At 39.6% G+C, this 18,195-nt stretch overlaps 1 protein-coding gene across 3 annotated transcripts in view; it reads left to right on the forward strand.

Annotated features, from left to right (window-relative positions):
- The window catches only part of LOC111249305 (uncharacterized), a 94,473-nt gene that overhangs the window by 2,708 nt on the left and 73,570 nt on the right, over positions 1–18,195 (forward strand). The window contains exons 1-3 of one of the 3 annotated variants that reach the window (XM_022803007.2): positions 84–257; positions 1,322–1,531; positions 7,110–7,369. In XM_022803007.2, the coding sequence (XP_022658742.1) occupies positions 1,422–1,531; positions 7,110–7,369 (370 nt within the window). In that variant the 5' untranslated portion in view covers positions 84–257; positions 1,322–1,421. Of the gene's footprint in view, positions 1–83; positions 258–879; positions 1,532–7,109; positions 7,370–18,195 lie in introns of those variants that run through there. The other 2 variants (XM_086988660.1, XM_086988659.1) reach the window with 2 other exon arrangements.

Here is an 18,195-nt window from a genome sequence, read left to right on the forward strand (position 1 = left end):
AAACCAACAAGCTCGACAAGCATAGGCTAAGTTACTCTCACCACTAGACTAATACACATTGACAGAAAACTGGCAGTCAATTGAGAGACTGCCTGCCGGTTAGCGCGCTCATTCACGATAGCGTTCTTTGACAATGCATCAAAGTTGAACGTATATGAGCAGTAACAAGTAGCCTCGAATAATTATGTTCGAAAATACTTTGTTTGGATTGGTGAAATATAAATATATACGATTGGTTAATATTGGATTATATTCAGGTGAGATATAATTACACGAAATCGTTAACCGAGACCCCCTTCTTTATATGCAGTGTAGATTGATGCGCGAGGGTTTACGGCATCATAGCAGTATACCCAATCGTAGAAGTGTATTTAATACGTTTGACGATCACAAGGTTTTTCTACTTGGTGGAGTACCAGTAATTGTGCGTGGTTAAATAATATAAAATGAGCAAATGCTGTGTGGCAACTATATTGAACAGCTCAAACGACAAAAACAATAACACGGAAAAATAACAAAAAAGGAATCACACGTTTTAAAAAATGGAGACCGCAGTTATATCTCTAAAAAGCTGTATTAATCCAATTTTATACTACCGATTAAAATGGCAGTGATATATACTACGCGACGAATCTGAATTAGTAAAAAGAAATTATAATAATATGGCAAAGAGAACTTCCATAAGCCTTCTAAAGACGCCTGGCCTATGAAAGAAAAGCAAGCTGACTGGCTGATTCATAGTTACCAGCGACGCAAAGTCGCGCTCACCACGATACGCTTGCCCACATTGAGATAGGGATTAGCCAAACAAACACATCGACGGAAGAGTAGAAACATGTGGAAAGACTCATTCTACTGATACATCCGTCGCCGGTGGGTTCTGCCAGGCGGCGCCACTTGTACTTAATTTTTAATCAGCTGTTTAGGAGCAGTGGTGCTCTGTAGAAGTTGAAAAAAGATAATAACGCCTGTTGAATGAAATGTTCGACACTTCATAAACACTCCTAAGGAAAAGTTATTGATGAACAAATCGACCTGCCAATGACGTCCTTTTCGTCGGCTAAGTGCCAACGCTCTGGAGGATTACGTCAAAATTTAATCAAATATATTATAGCGACAAAAGTTGCTATTGTGTCAGTTAGTGTGTGTCGTGTCTAGCGTTAGCGGTATAGCGAAGTGGGAGACGAAGCACATTGATGTTCATCGGGTGGATTGTGCTTTGTGAACCCGTCGATTTAGGATGTTGGTGTATTGTTATTGATGTTAGTTGATACTAATATCATTGTTATTGGTGTCTTCGTCAAACAAATGCTGTTTGTAGCTTAAGCCTCTATTACGCCAAAGTTTTCTCCGCGCGTCATCTGACAAATACCTCACTCTGAGGACTCCTCCGGTCCTAAGCAAGCGCTACGAGAACGATTATGCAACGCGGGGAGGCATGTACACTTTTGGCGCTTTCTCTGTCCGAATCGAACAGCGATAGTGAGGTGCTTCAGTTTAGTCCGCCTAGAAGAAAACTCGTCACGAAAAGGTTCGAATGGTTATTATCAGAGCATGTCGTACTATATATTTAATTCTTAATAAGACTCTATGAATTGTGGCAATAACAATTTGAGACGTTTATTACTGTTCAAATGTGGCGCATTAGTTAGAATAAAAATAGGCTATAACAAACTATTGTTAATAATCATACTAATAAGTACCAGTGAACATACGTCACCAATTTCTCACTTGATTTTTTTTAAGTGTGCATTTAATCAAGTTACGTACCATAGTTTGTCTTATAACAAACATTCTGTTAAAAACCTCTCTCTATTTTCTCAAGCATCTTGAGTTGAGAACGCTCTAATTTTAAGTTTCAATTGAAGACCCAAATAAGCTTTGCATGGCAGGGATAAACTTTACGGCCATTATGTTCGCCTAATTTTGGAAGTATTGGCAACAGTTCCGCAATTTCCAGCTGCTAATGTGAGTCCTACAGGCTAGATAGATATAATGTAAAAATGATGTTAGTTCATTGAGAAGGCTAATGGATAACACAGAAAAAGGCTAGAGAGAAGAACATAAATTGATGAAGAAGGGTAAATAAAAATTAACTTAGTCTAGAAGGGAAAGCAATGATTCATGTCGATTAAGACCTTCAAACGAGAGAGGCTGCGAAAGCGTTAGAAGATAGCGGTCATGTAGCTATAAAATGCAAAAAACGTGCATTTATATATCCGTATGTATATATTGTGCTGGATTAATAATTATAATATAGATATATGAATAAATACACGTCTACATATGGATAAGCGGTTGTAGCGGTCGTCCTTGCCAGCCAACGACAAAGCTAAGTCAGTGTGCATCATTTTAGTAGTAGCAATGGTATGGCCGACTTGTCGATTGGCTAGATTACTGGACAGCATTGTCGAAATGAGGGTCGTGGAGTCCGACTAGAGAAGAGAGTCGAAGAATTTGAGCGCCTAGGTAAGGATCGCGACTGCTTGACTGACCCAATGATACGAAAATCGCAAGAATACCTGTAAGGGACGTGCATGCTGACCTGAGTGTGGTTCGACTCGCGCGCGTGAGGAACGACTACATTGGATGGCTTCAGGAATGTACCGTACGACCACCACCTTCCAGAGGAAACTAGATGGCCTGTTAATTTTTGACTTCTTGCCGCTGTAGGAAAGACGGGGAAGCGTTTCAATTTTGTGGGGTGAACGAAAAATGCTGGATAAGCTAAAAATCCAGAGCATATTTAGTGTTTCTGGCTAACACCCGAAAAACTTGAAATCAATTACTTGTCTCGCAGCGGGTAGAGTGAACTCCTATGCCGAGTTCGAGTGGCCTGAAAACGGAGAGGGCCGACACGCGCTGTCGGATACGCAAGGAAAGAGGAGACCTGTCGCTGCTTCGAAAGAGAAAAACGTATATGTTGTATACATTTTACTTCGAATGTTACGGGAGCACCCTTTTTTTGAGCCGTTTAAAGGACAGCTACAAAAAACGATGTTTTGGTACCACACGAGTTGACGTAACGTAATTTTTTTAACCGTCGTTTTATTTATGAAACTATAAACAATTACTTTGCAAAACTGATTATAAGATGACGAGAAATAAATCACATACAACAATGTATGAACAAGCATTAAAATGTGGTTTAAAATCGGGGACAAATCCAAGACTGACGCCAAAGAAGGTGATGCTGTTTGTTAGTATTATTGGACGGAGTTGTCACTGGCTGGCAAAATGATTGATTGGAAATTCTACTGTGAACAACTGGCAGGATTACATCAAGTCAATAAAAAAAATCGACCGCAATTGGTGAACAGAGAAAGCGTATTCTCGTTTACCTAGCGGGTAAAAACTGAGAACGTAGTTAGGAAGCTTTCATGCGTCCGCGGTCGAGCCCAGACCTTACAGCATCAGACTATCCTCTCTCTCTCTCTCTCTCTCTCTCTCTCTCTCTCTGTGAAATTATTTCAACGACGGTAGTTTACTTTCAGTGAAGCGAAGAAAAATCACTAGTCACAATGCCTCATTCAGGAGCCTTCAATAGAACTTCAATAGTGATGGGATTGTGTTATCAGAAAAGTGGCGTGTAATTATTCAGGAAATATTAATGTAAAATAAAAAAATATTTGGTTTAATAGAAAACTGTATATATATATATATATATATATATATATATATATATATATATATATATATAATAGAAATTTAATTCACCACTTTTGTCATAAAAGTAAAATAAATATCATCAATGCAAGTGGAAATCAACCGCAGAAATGATCACTAACTTGTAAAAAAAATTTAGAGGATGCCTTTATTGTGAGTACAAAAGTTATATTCATATGCTGACTGTGGTTAGTATGAAATCTCCTTCAATAAACGGAACGCCATGACACCGTACTCTTTGCAGACAGGTGAAACCATCAGCGAGGAAGTATTTGTCTGGGCGCACACAAACTGTTACGCCATCGTCGATGAAGGAAATATCGCTGCATGTTGCCTAGCAAGATGATGTTCCGGGTTACACTAGTCTGATCCTTCTGCATTTGCTGGCTGATAATCCAAGCGTATTTTAGAAGAAGCATGTATCAAACAACTTGTTCTCTGCAGCCCTCTAAATTACTACATATTGTCTGTTATTGAGCGAAAACCCAAAAAGTTTCGACAAAACATGATTGACTCCGTTAACGCCGTCGAAAAAGATGCTTATTAAGTAACCTTACTCATAGTCAGCCTAAAAGCAATGGCAATCCACCTGCTTTATTTTAGAGTGATTATTAGGCAAAAATACATTTTTTTTTCTATGGAAGGTAGCTTTTACACCCACCTGCCCCCTTTGACAAAAATTTTAGGGCTGAAGTGCTATCGCTCGACATTATTGAAATGGGTACGTTTCGACTAGCGTAAAGTCTATTGATATTTTTAGCCAATATTCAAATGAAATCTCCACTGTAACTTAATTAAGCGACTCTAACGATAAGGCTGTGATGGCTCGTAGGAGATATTGGAAAAACTCTAGAACAAATAAAACGTTTGAAACATTTTATGGAGCTTTGAAGATGTTCAATAGCTTATAAATTCTTAAAAAAGTAAGTGATTTAGATTTAGATGTAGGTAATAAGCAAGCAGAAAAATAGGAATACACCCTTAGAGGAAATTTGAGAAAAATATTTTTGTTGGTTAGCTCGAAATAGCTAAGGGCGGTAAATTTTTTAATACGTAGCGGTATTTCGAAAATGTATGAAAACTTCTAACTATGGCTGCCCATAAATCGACACATTCAACATGCAAAGCACATGCGTACAAATACAAGATATTCATAGAATTTGTACACGAACCGTTACTGTAACTATGCATTGACAGATAAAGTGTGCAACGCGTGTGCTTGCGAGTTCCTTGCAATTGTCGAAGCGAGCTTTTACTGAAGCTTTTCGAGCAACGTGTAACATGTAATAACTGTTATTATAGCCAACCGCATTGCTTCAATCAATGTTAAATGGATATAATACTTATGGTTTGTGCGTAATAAAATTGACGTCATTTTATTTTGTGAGCGTATACTGTGTTTTTTAAATTTTCAAAAAATTCTTAGTAATAATATTTTACCTATTCGCAAACTGGCATCAAATCATTACATCTAAAAATGAAGTATCTTTCATCAATTCGAATAAGAATGTTATAGTATATTGAAGGATATTTTCAACGCTTGTCTTGAATGTTACCAAAATATAATAATGTTGAATTTTTTAGGCTAGCTTTTTTTTGGCTTATAATTGCTTTGGCAAGCAGAAATGACCGCTTCTTATGTAAGGGTTACGTTTTTAATATAATGCTCTTAGCGCTTCCTAGACACACCAATTTATAGTTTGATCAAGTTCAGATACTGCTAATAAACGAGTTATCTTCGCTGATCATCCGAAGAGTGGACTAGTGGACGCCGTAGGTGGACGCCATTATTAAATAGCTTTGACGGTACGCCCGCCCATGTCGAAATGAAATGATGTCTGGCGTCGGCGTGAAGCAACTTGTGACCTCATTTCGGTTTTATTCGCACCATAATTGATCTCCGTAATGGGACCTATTCGGTTGTCACCTGATCATTGATTTATGCTGCAGTCTATTTTTTTTTTCAATTGCTGCCAAACACAACAACGGCCGTTTATGGAAAGCGTGCTATAGTTTCGTTATATTTTGATAACTATACACTTTATTCAAAAGGTTTTAATGAAGTGATAGAGCTATGCATGATAACAAGTATGCTTTTATGGTTGCCTGGTGCACTGCACAGAAAACTCTCCTTAGGAGTAGGTCGCTTATACACCACTTTTGGCTACAAGCTCTGGTTAACTTTTGTTGTTTTGCGATCTGTTCGGTGTTTCGGTCGTGTCGATCATTACTGCTTTCAGACTTCAGCTGTACTTGCTGATACGATCGATCATCCGCTTAACAGTGATGCCGACTCTATTTAGAATTTCTAGCTCGTTTTGAAAGCAGCGCGTTTTGCATGTGCACTCCCAACATTCTCAAGGATCTTCTTTCGACCATCGATTTGAAGAACCATCCAACATCGAAGATATATGTTGAACCACTCGAAGTATGAGCGGTTCAACATATATCTTAAATATCCAAAGTCGGGTCTTTTTGGACGGATCGGCGTAACCCGGTTAGATCGGCGTGTTCCGCGCAGAACTATATCTGTCACATTTGTGTATCTTAGGCTAACGGTCGTAACAACTCATAAGTTGCGGAAAGCTCGTTTTCGGCACTTTTTTCGATAGATTGTTTCTAATCTGGCGTTCTTTCGTCGTTTTTTCCTATATATATATATATATATATATATATATATATATATATATATATATATATATATATATTGCGTCGTAACATCTTTATTGAAGTTTACTTACCTATGTATCTATTCTACTATTGAAATTCGATGAGTCCGTATTTTGGTATTGTGAGCTGTTCTGGAACTGTTTGTTGCTGGCGGAACACATGGACATGCAAGAAAAAATCTTTTTTAGGCAATCAGCGCCAACAAGCGTTACGCAGTAGCCGACGCAAACAACAACAATGATATTCAGATATCGCCACCGGCACGTGCCACTTTATCCTTTCCTAGTTTTTTCGAAGGTTATAATACTATAGATAAAATTTGCGGGCTTCTATTGTATCGTCCTGCTATTGCAGTTACTAGTCTCGCACTTTTTCAAACTCGGAGAAAGCGACCCGCGGTGTTGCTGGTCGCTTATAGTTATTGTTGATCGTAACAATTACCGTCATCGAGTTTACCCAAACATGTTCTCTGCTACAAGTCAATCCATAGCTGCCTCTTTCAAATAAAGACATCGCCCCAGGGCGCTTTACGTTCCGAAAAGTAAACGCATCCAACATTTGTAACAGAGGATAGCAAGACACGAGCCCAACATATAAGGGAAGATTGGTCTCTTGATTATATTAGCTAGCTACATTAAGTATATGTCTTAAATAGAATTATGAAGGATGTTGTTAGTAAACAAAAATCAGTTGATTCGTGAAATTGTATATTATATGTATATATAAGATCACACAGTATTTTTTTGTACTTATGCGTGTTTTTGTTTGTCTAGGAAGCGCCGACGAAGGCCAAACGGTTCCGCGACCTCGCCTTTCCCTAGGCTGTGGTATCCTTCGCAGGGTAATTGTTGGCCAGCTCTTGATACCGTGCCCCGGATTAGCCGGTTTCTGGTAATAACTTTTGTAGTCGGCGCGCTGACCATCGAGAGCATCATGCTTGTCCGGCTTAGTAATCGAGTGGATTGGATTATCCACGATCACAAAATATTCGATGCCGGCAGAGGAAACTACGATCAGGACGACGCCGTCAAATGTATGCACTAAATATACCTGTATTCGTACGTAGGAAAGGTGAAGCTATGTGGGCTATACCGTTTTTGGGCAAGGAAACGTCGGCTTTAAATCTGAATATTATCAAACTTTGAAAAGTGTTTCTGATGCACAAAGCATGTAATGGCGCCAATTCCACTAAATTTCAGAAGGTGTGAGAAGCTATATATTTGTTGCATTTTATTAAACTTTTTTTTAGAATGATAAAATATAATAATGACAAGAAAAAAATGAAGGTGTCAAAGTAACAAGCTTGTTCCTTTGCCGTGCCTGCCAAAACTATATCTCCAGGGCAAATTAAAAATAAATAACATTTTATAAATCATAGCATTGAATTATATTACATAACCGCCCTGGGGACCATACGTTGTTACATATACCCTCAGCAGGATGAGGTGACTTTATCTGGACTCTGCAGAAGAGCTAAATAGCCTCAAAGTGCAACTCAGCTTAGGTAGTAGTGCGTATATGTCACAATATTAACAATCTGTGGTAAGTTGTTGTGGTTTTTAGAATGGATATGGCATCTTTAGTCATATGACGTATCGTTCGGGCGACAGAATATGGTCGATGTATACACAACATTGCCGTCAATCACCCTTATGAATCAGAACTGATCAATCAGTCGGCCAGTTATTTGCGCGCATAACTTCTTCGCAACAATTAGTTCCGCGCGATGAGATTGGCTCTGAAATACTGTGTGAACAATTTTTCTGGTTGTCCCCAGCAGATGCAGCTGGTCAGTACTTGAGCCACTTAAAATCTAGCTTTGGTCTAGTTTTGGAAGTTCTCAGCAGAACTTCATGTTGGTATGACTTCTTACATTTTCATCTCACGTCAAATAGCCCGTAAGGAAGGTGTCTGCGTGCACATATCGCACAGCTCCGATTACGTTGTATAGGATTTAGCTATGACGCCAAGACGTCTGCTTCTGCATACCACCTTCAGTTTGTTGACGAATTGCGAACAGCAGCCGAAATCAAACGTTATACACATGGATCAATGCACGTTTTTGAGAAGAATATAAAAAGCAGTAGCAGTAATTTATAGCACCTAAATGAACCAGAAGATCGCATAATACAACCGTACAAACTACGCTTACTCGTTACCATTATGAAGCACGCTCATGACGTAGCCAAGAGAAACTGTTTCCAGTGCGAAGAAACGTTGGTGTTTCCAACGTGGTTCCAAACGGTGGTGACCCACCGAAACGAATCCCCTCTAACATAGCCTATAACGGCTTCTAGTGAGTTCTTCTCATCTTCTACATAATTCGGGGGCTATTTTACCCATTAGTTTTCTATAGCAGGTGAATCCTAATCTTTATTTGCCTAGCCTGCCAGCAAACGGTCAAAAAGTATGGTCTATTGTAGATGAAATCAGAGCCCTCTTCAAAATCCTTACTAGCCCATACGACCCCTGTTATTTGAATTATATGTGTTTCGTGATGTTTCACGCATAGTTTAATATGAGTTCGGATATTGACCTTACGCATTCGCCGGTCGACTTTTACAGGCTGCTAATTAGCATCGGTGTTATTATAAGCTTGATAAATCCTAAATGATAAAATTTTGGTCAAATCGAAAGCAAATGGACCATCTTAGTGTTCAGGCTTATCGAAAATTTCAGTTGTTCGATACGCAACGCTGCCAAATTCTAAAATAGAGATAAATGTAGATTTAAAAGCCCCAACGAAAATAATTATATGATTAGTCAAAAAATTTCAGAAGATATCGAATCATTGGAGTTGAAACAAATAACTGAATGTGATTTCGAAGATATAAATCAAGCATCGTTGTATTAAAAACGCAAATTCCCACTGTTTGTCGTCGCTCTTTTAGAAATTTGCTTGGTATCACCGTACATTCGATTCACTCGCTTCTAACAGTCGGCAAGGTATAGTGGCGTCTGATATATTCGTAGTTAATGCTTAAACGGTCTCTGCGGGTTCTGCCATTGTACCTGCTACAAAATAATGGTACTCCCAATGTTAGCGCGACGACCACGCGCATTACAAAATGTTTACCCTTGCGTGTTCGCCCTAAAGAAGTCCAAGCACGCTTGCATTAAGCTATCGCTGTTTATTCTGCCGACGTACTTTTTTTATGAGTCCTTCGTCGTTTTATGTTGACTTTTTTTTCTGTTCTTCCGGGGCAAAAGTTCATAACAACTGACTTCATTTCTCCTTATTTATGAAGGATCAACAGAATTCCCTCTCGGTCGCTTAATCTATGTGGATAGTTGAAACGTAAACCCCCTCAATATAACTGTTTTCGAAGGGAGTCATAATAGAAGTAAGATAATGTAGAGCTTGACTCGTCGCCGAACAACTTATAACGCCAGCCCGTTCCTGGCGAAATGGTATCAGATTAGATGTGCGTACGGCCCTCTAGTAATAGTTATAGCCAACCTGGTAGCATGCCGCCGAAAAAGTACAACAACCAGGAATTGGATAGATGTAAGCGAGCTTTTTTCATCGGTGAGTCATTTTGTATATAGGCCATTAATGGCTTCGTGCGGTCGCATGAAAGCAAATGCGTGGAATAATCCATATAAATAAGCCTGGTAGCCAATAGATATAGCTTTATTGTAAGAAAACAGAGTAAAGTCGCCGCTGGATAAGCTCCAATTGACAGAAGCGTGAAGAGCAGATGCAGGTCGATAAGAGGGCTCATCATACCTATGGATAGTGGCCTTCGAATCATCGCATTCTGTTCTTGGGCAGGAAGCTGAAGGAACGTGAAAGCAAAGTTTCCTCACGGTGAAAATTCAGGACAAATACTGGATTGAAGGGACGGAAAGATACAAAGTCAACCAATGTAATATTAACACGATACAGGGGATCTCTGTCGACCACATGTAGGACATAACTCCCGTTCATTTGATGGCGCCTTCTGGCTTAACAAGCGTTTCCAGATTTGCTCTGTTTAGCGAATTCGAGACCTCATTTATTTATATATAATATTTTACAGGTTTTGAACGTAAAAGCAAGCGAGCTGTTCAAAGCCAGTTATTAAAGTTGGCCACTATGAAATCGAAAACACAATCTAAAAGTGTACAAAATCAATTCACCCTAACATTGTTCAGCCATATCTTCAGCTTTATATATATATATCCAATGTGGTCAATAATAAAGATAACGCCTGCGAAGTTCGGAACGTGGTATGGAAAAGAAAAATTTTCAAGGGATCCAAGAAGCGGCTCGCTTGGAAATAGTACTCCGGATACCCCTCCTAACGCTTTGACTGATCGGCGAAAAATCAATCCTCCCTCCTTTAGAAGGGACATTTAAAATGCTTCACTCGGTTGAAGCGTGCCAGAGTATCCATGTTGTACCGATGCAACCCTATTATCTGGAGCTCTTTGCAATACACACCTGCATACGCTCGCAGATGATGCGACCCGCACAACGATATGATTTTTCTTTTAAATTAGTGATCTGATGTTAAAAGGAGTCGCGATTGCATCTGCGTTCATATCTAGTTAGCCTATAAACGATTTACTGTTGATCATTTTTGGCTACCTGTATATTCAGACTCGAGCTATAAGGATGACAGCGGAAGCAGCAACTAAGATTGTTGATTTGATCTGCGTTGGTTTATGGCACAAGCTCATATGTTTCAAAACATGATCGTAAGGCCCTTTCGTCACCCGTAATAGCGGAATAAGTTTGTAAATTTTAATTGAATCTGGAAGACAAAACATTTGTGCCTACTGGCGCATACAGGCGACTAGCGTCAACCAACATGGAGATGCTAGAACTATGTCGATTGATTCATTGTATTTCAAAAGTTTCCTAGTGGATTGCTGACCAGTGAGCTACAGATCAACAATGAAGGTTGCAAGGTGGCGAATTATGTGCTAAATTTAACTCGAAGGTCAGCAATTGCTAGATAACGTTTTGTATGTGCCTTCCGTTAAATCATCCAGCTACAATAGCTGCGCGACAGCTTGGCGGGGTGGTCCTGTGCCTATGGAACGGTTAACTACTCGCCTGGCTGAGTACGGTCTGGTGCTTAAGGCTTTCCAGTGCGGAAAGCAGTGTCCCCACGCGTTCTAATCGACTACGCTGGAGGGATACGTAGCACTCCAGGATGTCTTTCCATGCACTAATTAATTTAGTGAATTTACGAACGGTGAGAATTGATGAAATATCTTGCGAGATTCGCACATATAGCTTACTGCTATAAAGTGATTATAATGTAAAATTAATTGAATTTTTCTCATTATAGTTATGAGTAAAAGTTAGTCACCTCCAGCCTTCAACAAGGACTCTGCTCTCACACACACCGTGCTTGCTCTCGAAGCAATAGCTCCTTTTTAGGTGGTCTGGGGGAACAGCTAAAGTTCAGCCACTATACGATCGCAAGTGTTTTTCTATAAAATAATCAATTCCAGCTTCTGAAGATTGATTATTTTGTGAGGGTAAAATACTTTGGCTTACTAAAGCGTATAAGTGGCTCACACCATGTAAATATGAACGAAACTATAAATTTTTCGTTAATGCATATTCTAATTATAACTGCTTTACTGGAAAGCTGCTGTTCGAACAGACGGCAGAATTCTGGGGTAACAAGCACACCTCGACAAGTTTATGCTGCTATAAACCCCCATTCGGACAGGATATAATAGTGAATATTCTGTACATCTAAAAATTTTTTTGTTTTGTTCATTAATTGTTCGTCTCAGCCGTCATATCGTTTAGTAGTGAGGTTCAGTGTCGAACCAGCTGTGCCTAAACAGAATTTTGTTAGTTTAATTTGATTTTATTTCAAAATATTACACTTAAAGGCAGCTTAAATGTTGGCGAATTCTAATTATTTAACCACCAACTATGCATTGTCGAGCTCACCTACCGCTAATGTATGTCCTTCGTAAAATTCGTTCCCGCCGATTTGCAGAATTTGGCGGAAGAGAAACGATGATTTTACTATTTTTTTTCATTAGTTCGTAATATTCCACTAAGAGCTTCCACGAGCCGAAGATACAACGCTCAATATAATAAATTAAAAACTAAATAATGCGTACTTTGTCCTCGGCTACTGCAGAAGCCATCCAATACAATTACCAACATCATGGCACGCGAGGCTTTCGAGTAAACTTGAGGATCTATCCCTATCACTATGGTTACCACAGCACTAACAACGACAACAACTATAGTTCAATGTAAAAGGAACATGTCTTCCACAGCCCCTGACAACATTTAAAATGTAATAGATTAGTCTGACTTGCAGCACTCCCCTGTACAGGTTCGGACGCTTGCATTCATGCGGGCCAGCTCTTCATCTATCCTCTTGTCCTTTCTTCTAATCCTCCCTCCTTCATCTCACTTTGTCCTTTTTCTTAGCCTGCGCCTGTAGTGAAACAACCGGCATCGTTAATCAGCGTGGATAACTGCCGTGGCCTCTTCTCATAGCCGGATCTTTCGTAGAAGCACGACAAACTGTGGCTTTTTCGTATCCTCTAAGGGTTAAATGTGTGGGTAACCCGAGAATTACGTGGGTTCTAGCGATGTGAGCAGAATTCCGTTTGTTTTGAGGGTTTGTTTAAAGGATGCTGGCGCCAGTGGTGATGCATTCACGTTATTCGTGTCAGAGATTGCAACGACCGTGCCCCTAGGGCCGCGAGTGTAGCAGGGGTATTGTGGCACGCATGGTAGAATTCTAACTTAACATCGTTATTTATCTGCTTGTTTCGTATTCTACCTAGAGAAGGGTGTTTCTGTTAAGCCGCTGCTCTTGTTGACGAGGTGGTCCAAGGGCAAAGGAGGAACCAAAGGCAGATACTTGGAGCGACAAGGTGCGACAAGAGTACATATTTTTTTTTCTTTTAAAGTGTGTCTCTTGGAAATTCTAAAAGCCGAACGAAATTATTATCAATTTTTTCTTAGTTCTTAGCACTGTACCAAATGCCGCTCGGAGCAGTTGAATATATTAGAGGGGCATGTAACACGTGGAAAATGTGGAACAGGGCGCGTGCGAACTTCGCTGCTCGTCGGGATAAACTTTACGGTTCCCTAAGAACTCGGAAAGACTATCGGTAAAAAGCGAGTCCAACTAATGGTAGCGGTCCTTTTCTTTCGGTACTGCAAGATCTTCAAAGTTAGCTAAGGTTGACGATGCACAGTGCTCTTTGCTAATCATTGGATATGCGACGCCACCATAAGCGGCCATTACACCAGCAGGAAAGTAGCCGGAGAAAACCTAGTAGGCGGCAAAGCGTGTGGATTTCATCATTTATATAGCGTTGTATAAAAATAAGGAAAACACACACGCATTGTATATATATAAAAGAAAGACAGGAAGAAAGAGAGAGAGAGAGAGAGAGAGAGAGAGAGGGAGAGAGAGGTATCATTAAACGTAGCTATAATTTGTTTGGAATACTTCATGATACTATTATTAATTTTGAACTTCATTTCGTATTTCTGTCGCACAGATGGTGCCTTAATAAGCCTCGGCAATAAGAATTTACGTCATCTCTAACTGCAGGAAATTTCAGTATGTTTCTTTTCTTTTTGATGAAACGCTTCGATCTACGCGTGATCATTTTCAAATGTATTGTTTACACTTTTTAAAGCCGGTGTCATAATCATGACCGTGGATTTTCTCAAGTCTGTGGCATAATTACTCCCTGCATGTAAGGACAGACCCTTAAGTCTATAGTAGATCAAACAGGCAAATGATTTATCTCTAGATCTAAGCCTGTGTGTGCCTGAGCTGCTATGATATGGTTGAACCCTTTTTTGGCACAATACGTATTAGAACTTTCAAGCATCGATCGTAATCTATCGCCGGTACTGGCTCATTTCGTTGTGTACATACGGAAATGTAATTATGAAAGGGTTCATAGGGGAGAGAACACATCTATATACACAGATCTGGTGCATTGTGTGATCTTACAACGATACTATGGCTACTAACCGTAAAGGCCAGTGATTCTGAATTATTCTCGTATATATAGGACGTGTAAATAATACGACACAATTTTTACTTTTTTTTCTAATAACATTTTCAACATGAACAGATGTGCAAATATGGAATAGACTCAAAGATCTGCATGCACTCAATGTTATGATATTCGTCACATGATATGATTCTGGCAAAATGGGGCACACATAGCCTTTGACGGTTTAACACGGTCTTTCAAATTTTATCATGCTTATAAGACATTTTTACAAATCGCATTGGTTTGCCATTGTGGTAAAAAGCGGAAATATTTGTCCAAACAACAACGTAGCTTTCAGGGTGCATTGATTTTTATTATTTTCCCTAGCTCCATACGGTAGAATATGCCTTTAGCAAAAGGAAACATTTCTTTCCTAGGAAGAAGGCAATCTATGATAGAAATATGAGGATATTAGTAAACTTTAGAAAAATATGAAGTACGTGGAAACGGTGTAATTTGAAAATAGCTTTACATCGACCAAGAGACGATAGACAAAGACAAAAATACTACGAATACACTCGAGTTAAGCAAACATTTGAGCGGTTGTGCAAACAGAGTCGGACGAAACGTTCACAAACGAATATACACAAAATCTCGAAGTAGTTGCGCATTTTTCATGGCTCTATTCCTTCCATAAGTGTAGCGGTTTATTGCATTAGGTAAATCACTAGGGCACGTGAGGGATGGTCTAGTTTCGAAATCGGACGTAGGTACCACTCGTAAGCGAACCAGTACCGGGCTCAAAATTCTAAATAATGCCTAAGCAAATACCTGCATTGACTTCAACTATTGCCTGCAGATCGTATTCGAATTATGCGTAGTATTATATTAGGAATAAATATCGAATAATCTTGCTGCCCAATGTTTCATGATTGTATCGATATTAATTGTGCTAATTTTTAATGCAGCATATGGCTCTTCTCGATCGACATCTCATGTGGTTGCTAACGGAGAAGCTGTGTACTCATTTCCTGTTATGTGACTGAAGCCGCACAGGGTATACGGTAGCTCGCAGTGATCTCTCTCAGTAGTTGTACACAAAGAAGGCCTAAATTGCTCGGGGAATAGAAGAAGGCTTCTATCTTGCAGATGATAGATAAACACATTCATCATAGAATTCGTTGCGGAAAAAACCGTCTGAACGGACAAGTAAGTGTATGCACACGGATAACATTCTGTGATTCATCACGATCATTCTGTGATTTTTCAATATGCAGCCTTAAGTTGTATAGCGGCTTTCATTGTTCATAGATTAGTTTTAAGACAGACCACGTTAGCCTGGAGCCTTCACTTCCAGCACTTGAGCCATTAGGCACTCAGGGCTTCTGAAGTCTGAAGCAACGCCTAGCGGCCCGGTCTAAGCTGAAGTCAGGGGGCGGGCACGCTTGCGCCGTGAAGTTCAGACAAAAAATTCATTTCAAAGTCAAATACGGAAATTCATGTATTCAATGCGTACCTACTTTGTCTAGAATTTATCTATCAATTTTCTAGTATCCAATTACAATAAGACTTTTTGTACTTAAGCTTATTAAGCAAAATACATTTATCGTGACAGGCACAATCCTTTGATTGAAGGCCAACTCCCGTAATCTTAACGAGTTCGGCAAAATGTCTTACAGGGTTCCCGAAGGACATGAACTAATCGAATACTCATTTTAAGGTACATATATATATATATATGTATATATATGTGTTATTTTTTACAGCAGTACACTTATTTGGTGTAATGAATCACTGTTTTTTCTCGGGGTGGAACGTTATAAAAAAACAGATATTGTCAGCTGGAGATAAGAGTTGCGTTAAATATTAGCAATATAAGTCCGGAAAACCTCGCGATAGTGTCATGAAAATATACTTGACAAAGCTGCCTTTGTGTTCAAAGTCAGTTTGAGAGCAAGCTCCATATCACATTGTATTATATAGTCGATTGTGAGATGTCATACAAGCTCGTCCTCCTCTTGTTTTTTAGGGCCTTTTCCCCAGCTGTGTAACAAGCTTAATTAAGCCTCCTACGACAGATTTAGGCCGCGCACAAAACACGTTTTCGGCTTATCCGTCTTGCTAGCCAACTCGTCTCCTGTTGCCATACAAAGTGTTCATATTAATACAGTGGGAGATATCTTTCAATTCTGAAATAAATATTGACAGCGACGTTATGCTGACTGTTTGAAACCTATTGTTGAATCATGCCGGATCATGCGACCATTCGAAAAATATGCGTAGTGACGGTCTCAACGGTCGGCGTTGACGGGAGCCATGACGACTGTCCAAGAGCGGAAGTGACAGGTTTTTGTTGGTGGTAGCAGCTTTAATTTTTCTCACTGCCTTCCACGACGTTACCTAAGCCTAGCTGCCATTGCGGCAGCCGAGGTTTGGAGGTGCTTTAGAGGATTTATTCGACTCGTGATTTTAGGCAAATAGTGGTTACTGTAAAATCGGGAGTAAAAATAAAGAAATTATATATAACAACTGAGCGTATTAGATGACGGACTCCACAGATGATTTTCGATTTGTTCGTAATGTCTTTTAATTCAACTGTGGCCGCTCGAAAAAATTCTGTTAATAATAATCGATAATAGATTATGGTTAAGGTTGTCGATAGCAAGGCTGCGATTGACAAAATCACATCGGACCAAGAAATCGAGAGAATGGATCAGCCTGTCGTAGGCCACAGTCGTTTCAAGAATACGAATGTCAAGAAAAAAGGGAGGCCTATCGAAATTTCAGGTAGATTCTCGGAAACTTATCCGTGGCCAAAAGACACCACGAGTAGGCTGGGAAAGGTCCTATGACGTTCGCATCGGTCTAAGCTTCCGACGTCGGCCTATATTTTGCTGTTCCAGCTCTCACAACAGGATCTCCATTATGGTGGAAATGGGGCGAGCGGAGGAGGGGGTGGGGTTGCGGATTTTGAAGGAGCATTCAATGGACCCAGTTCGTTCACAGAGACGTGCAGAGTAACTGTTGGAAATAATAAGTGAAAGGGATTGTTCGCTGGTCGCTCTCGTAAATTTGGAACATGTTCGAAAGTATCGCACTCTCCTGAGAGAAACCGGGGGATTGAAAGAGAAAGAGAGGACGTGTGGAAAAATATGAGCTCGAGAAGGTAGTATTTCTGGTAGATGGAGATGTATTATCAGACCGATACGCGAGCTTTGCTGACAGCGGGTACAGAAATGCGGACAATGTCATGGACCACTGAAAAAGAAAAGATGAGACTGCGTAATAGAATGCTTCCAGTTGAGCGCTAGTCATTTCAGGTTGTCTTTGCTCAAAGATTGATATAGATAACTGCATAAAGTGCAGATATACAAGAGAGAGCGGATAAGTATCGTAAATATATCACAGGCAGGACCGTGTCGAGTCAATTGTACTTTTTTGTGAACCTTTGAGAATACTGCAGTAATCGAATACCTATTGTGACGTGGGATAGGTAAATAAAACGAAGATTTCGGTGGGGCTGATTGCATTAGATAAGTCTGAGTGAACTGTTTTTTTGCAAATAGACGTTTGTATTGTGCTTGTGTTTGGAAACGTAAAGTCGTTATAAAAGTGCTAGATAAAAGTTGCAAGATGCGATGATATAACATTAGAAACGGCTTTTTCATCTATACATGGAGTTAAGGTGTGACAACGATAAGAGCGGTGAAGTATGGCTGCTCAAAGGTATTCATAAGCGCGCTTTCTATATGTTGCAGATTAAACAAGGCAAACGTACACATGAGGTCCTTCTTTGAATATGAGAAACTTAGGCTTTATCAGGAATAAGTTTAAAGCTATTTTATTATTAACAAAAGATCTTAATGTCAAAGCCCGTTTTGGGCTCTGTCGAAATTATTGATAAGGTTCACATTTTACTAATTC

The sequence above is a fragment of the Varroa destructor genome, unplaced genomic scaffold, assembly GCF_002443255.2.
Source record: "Varroa destructor unplaced genomic scaffold, Vdes_3.0 BEIS01000004.1, whole genome shotgun sequence".
NCBI lineage: Eukaryota > Metazoa > Arthropoda > Arachnida > Mesostigmata > Varroidae > Varroa > Varroa destructor.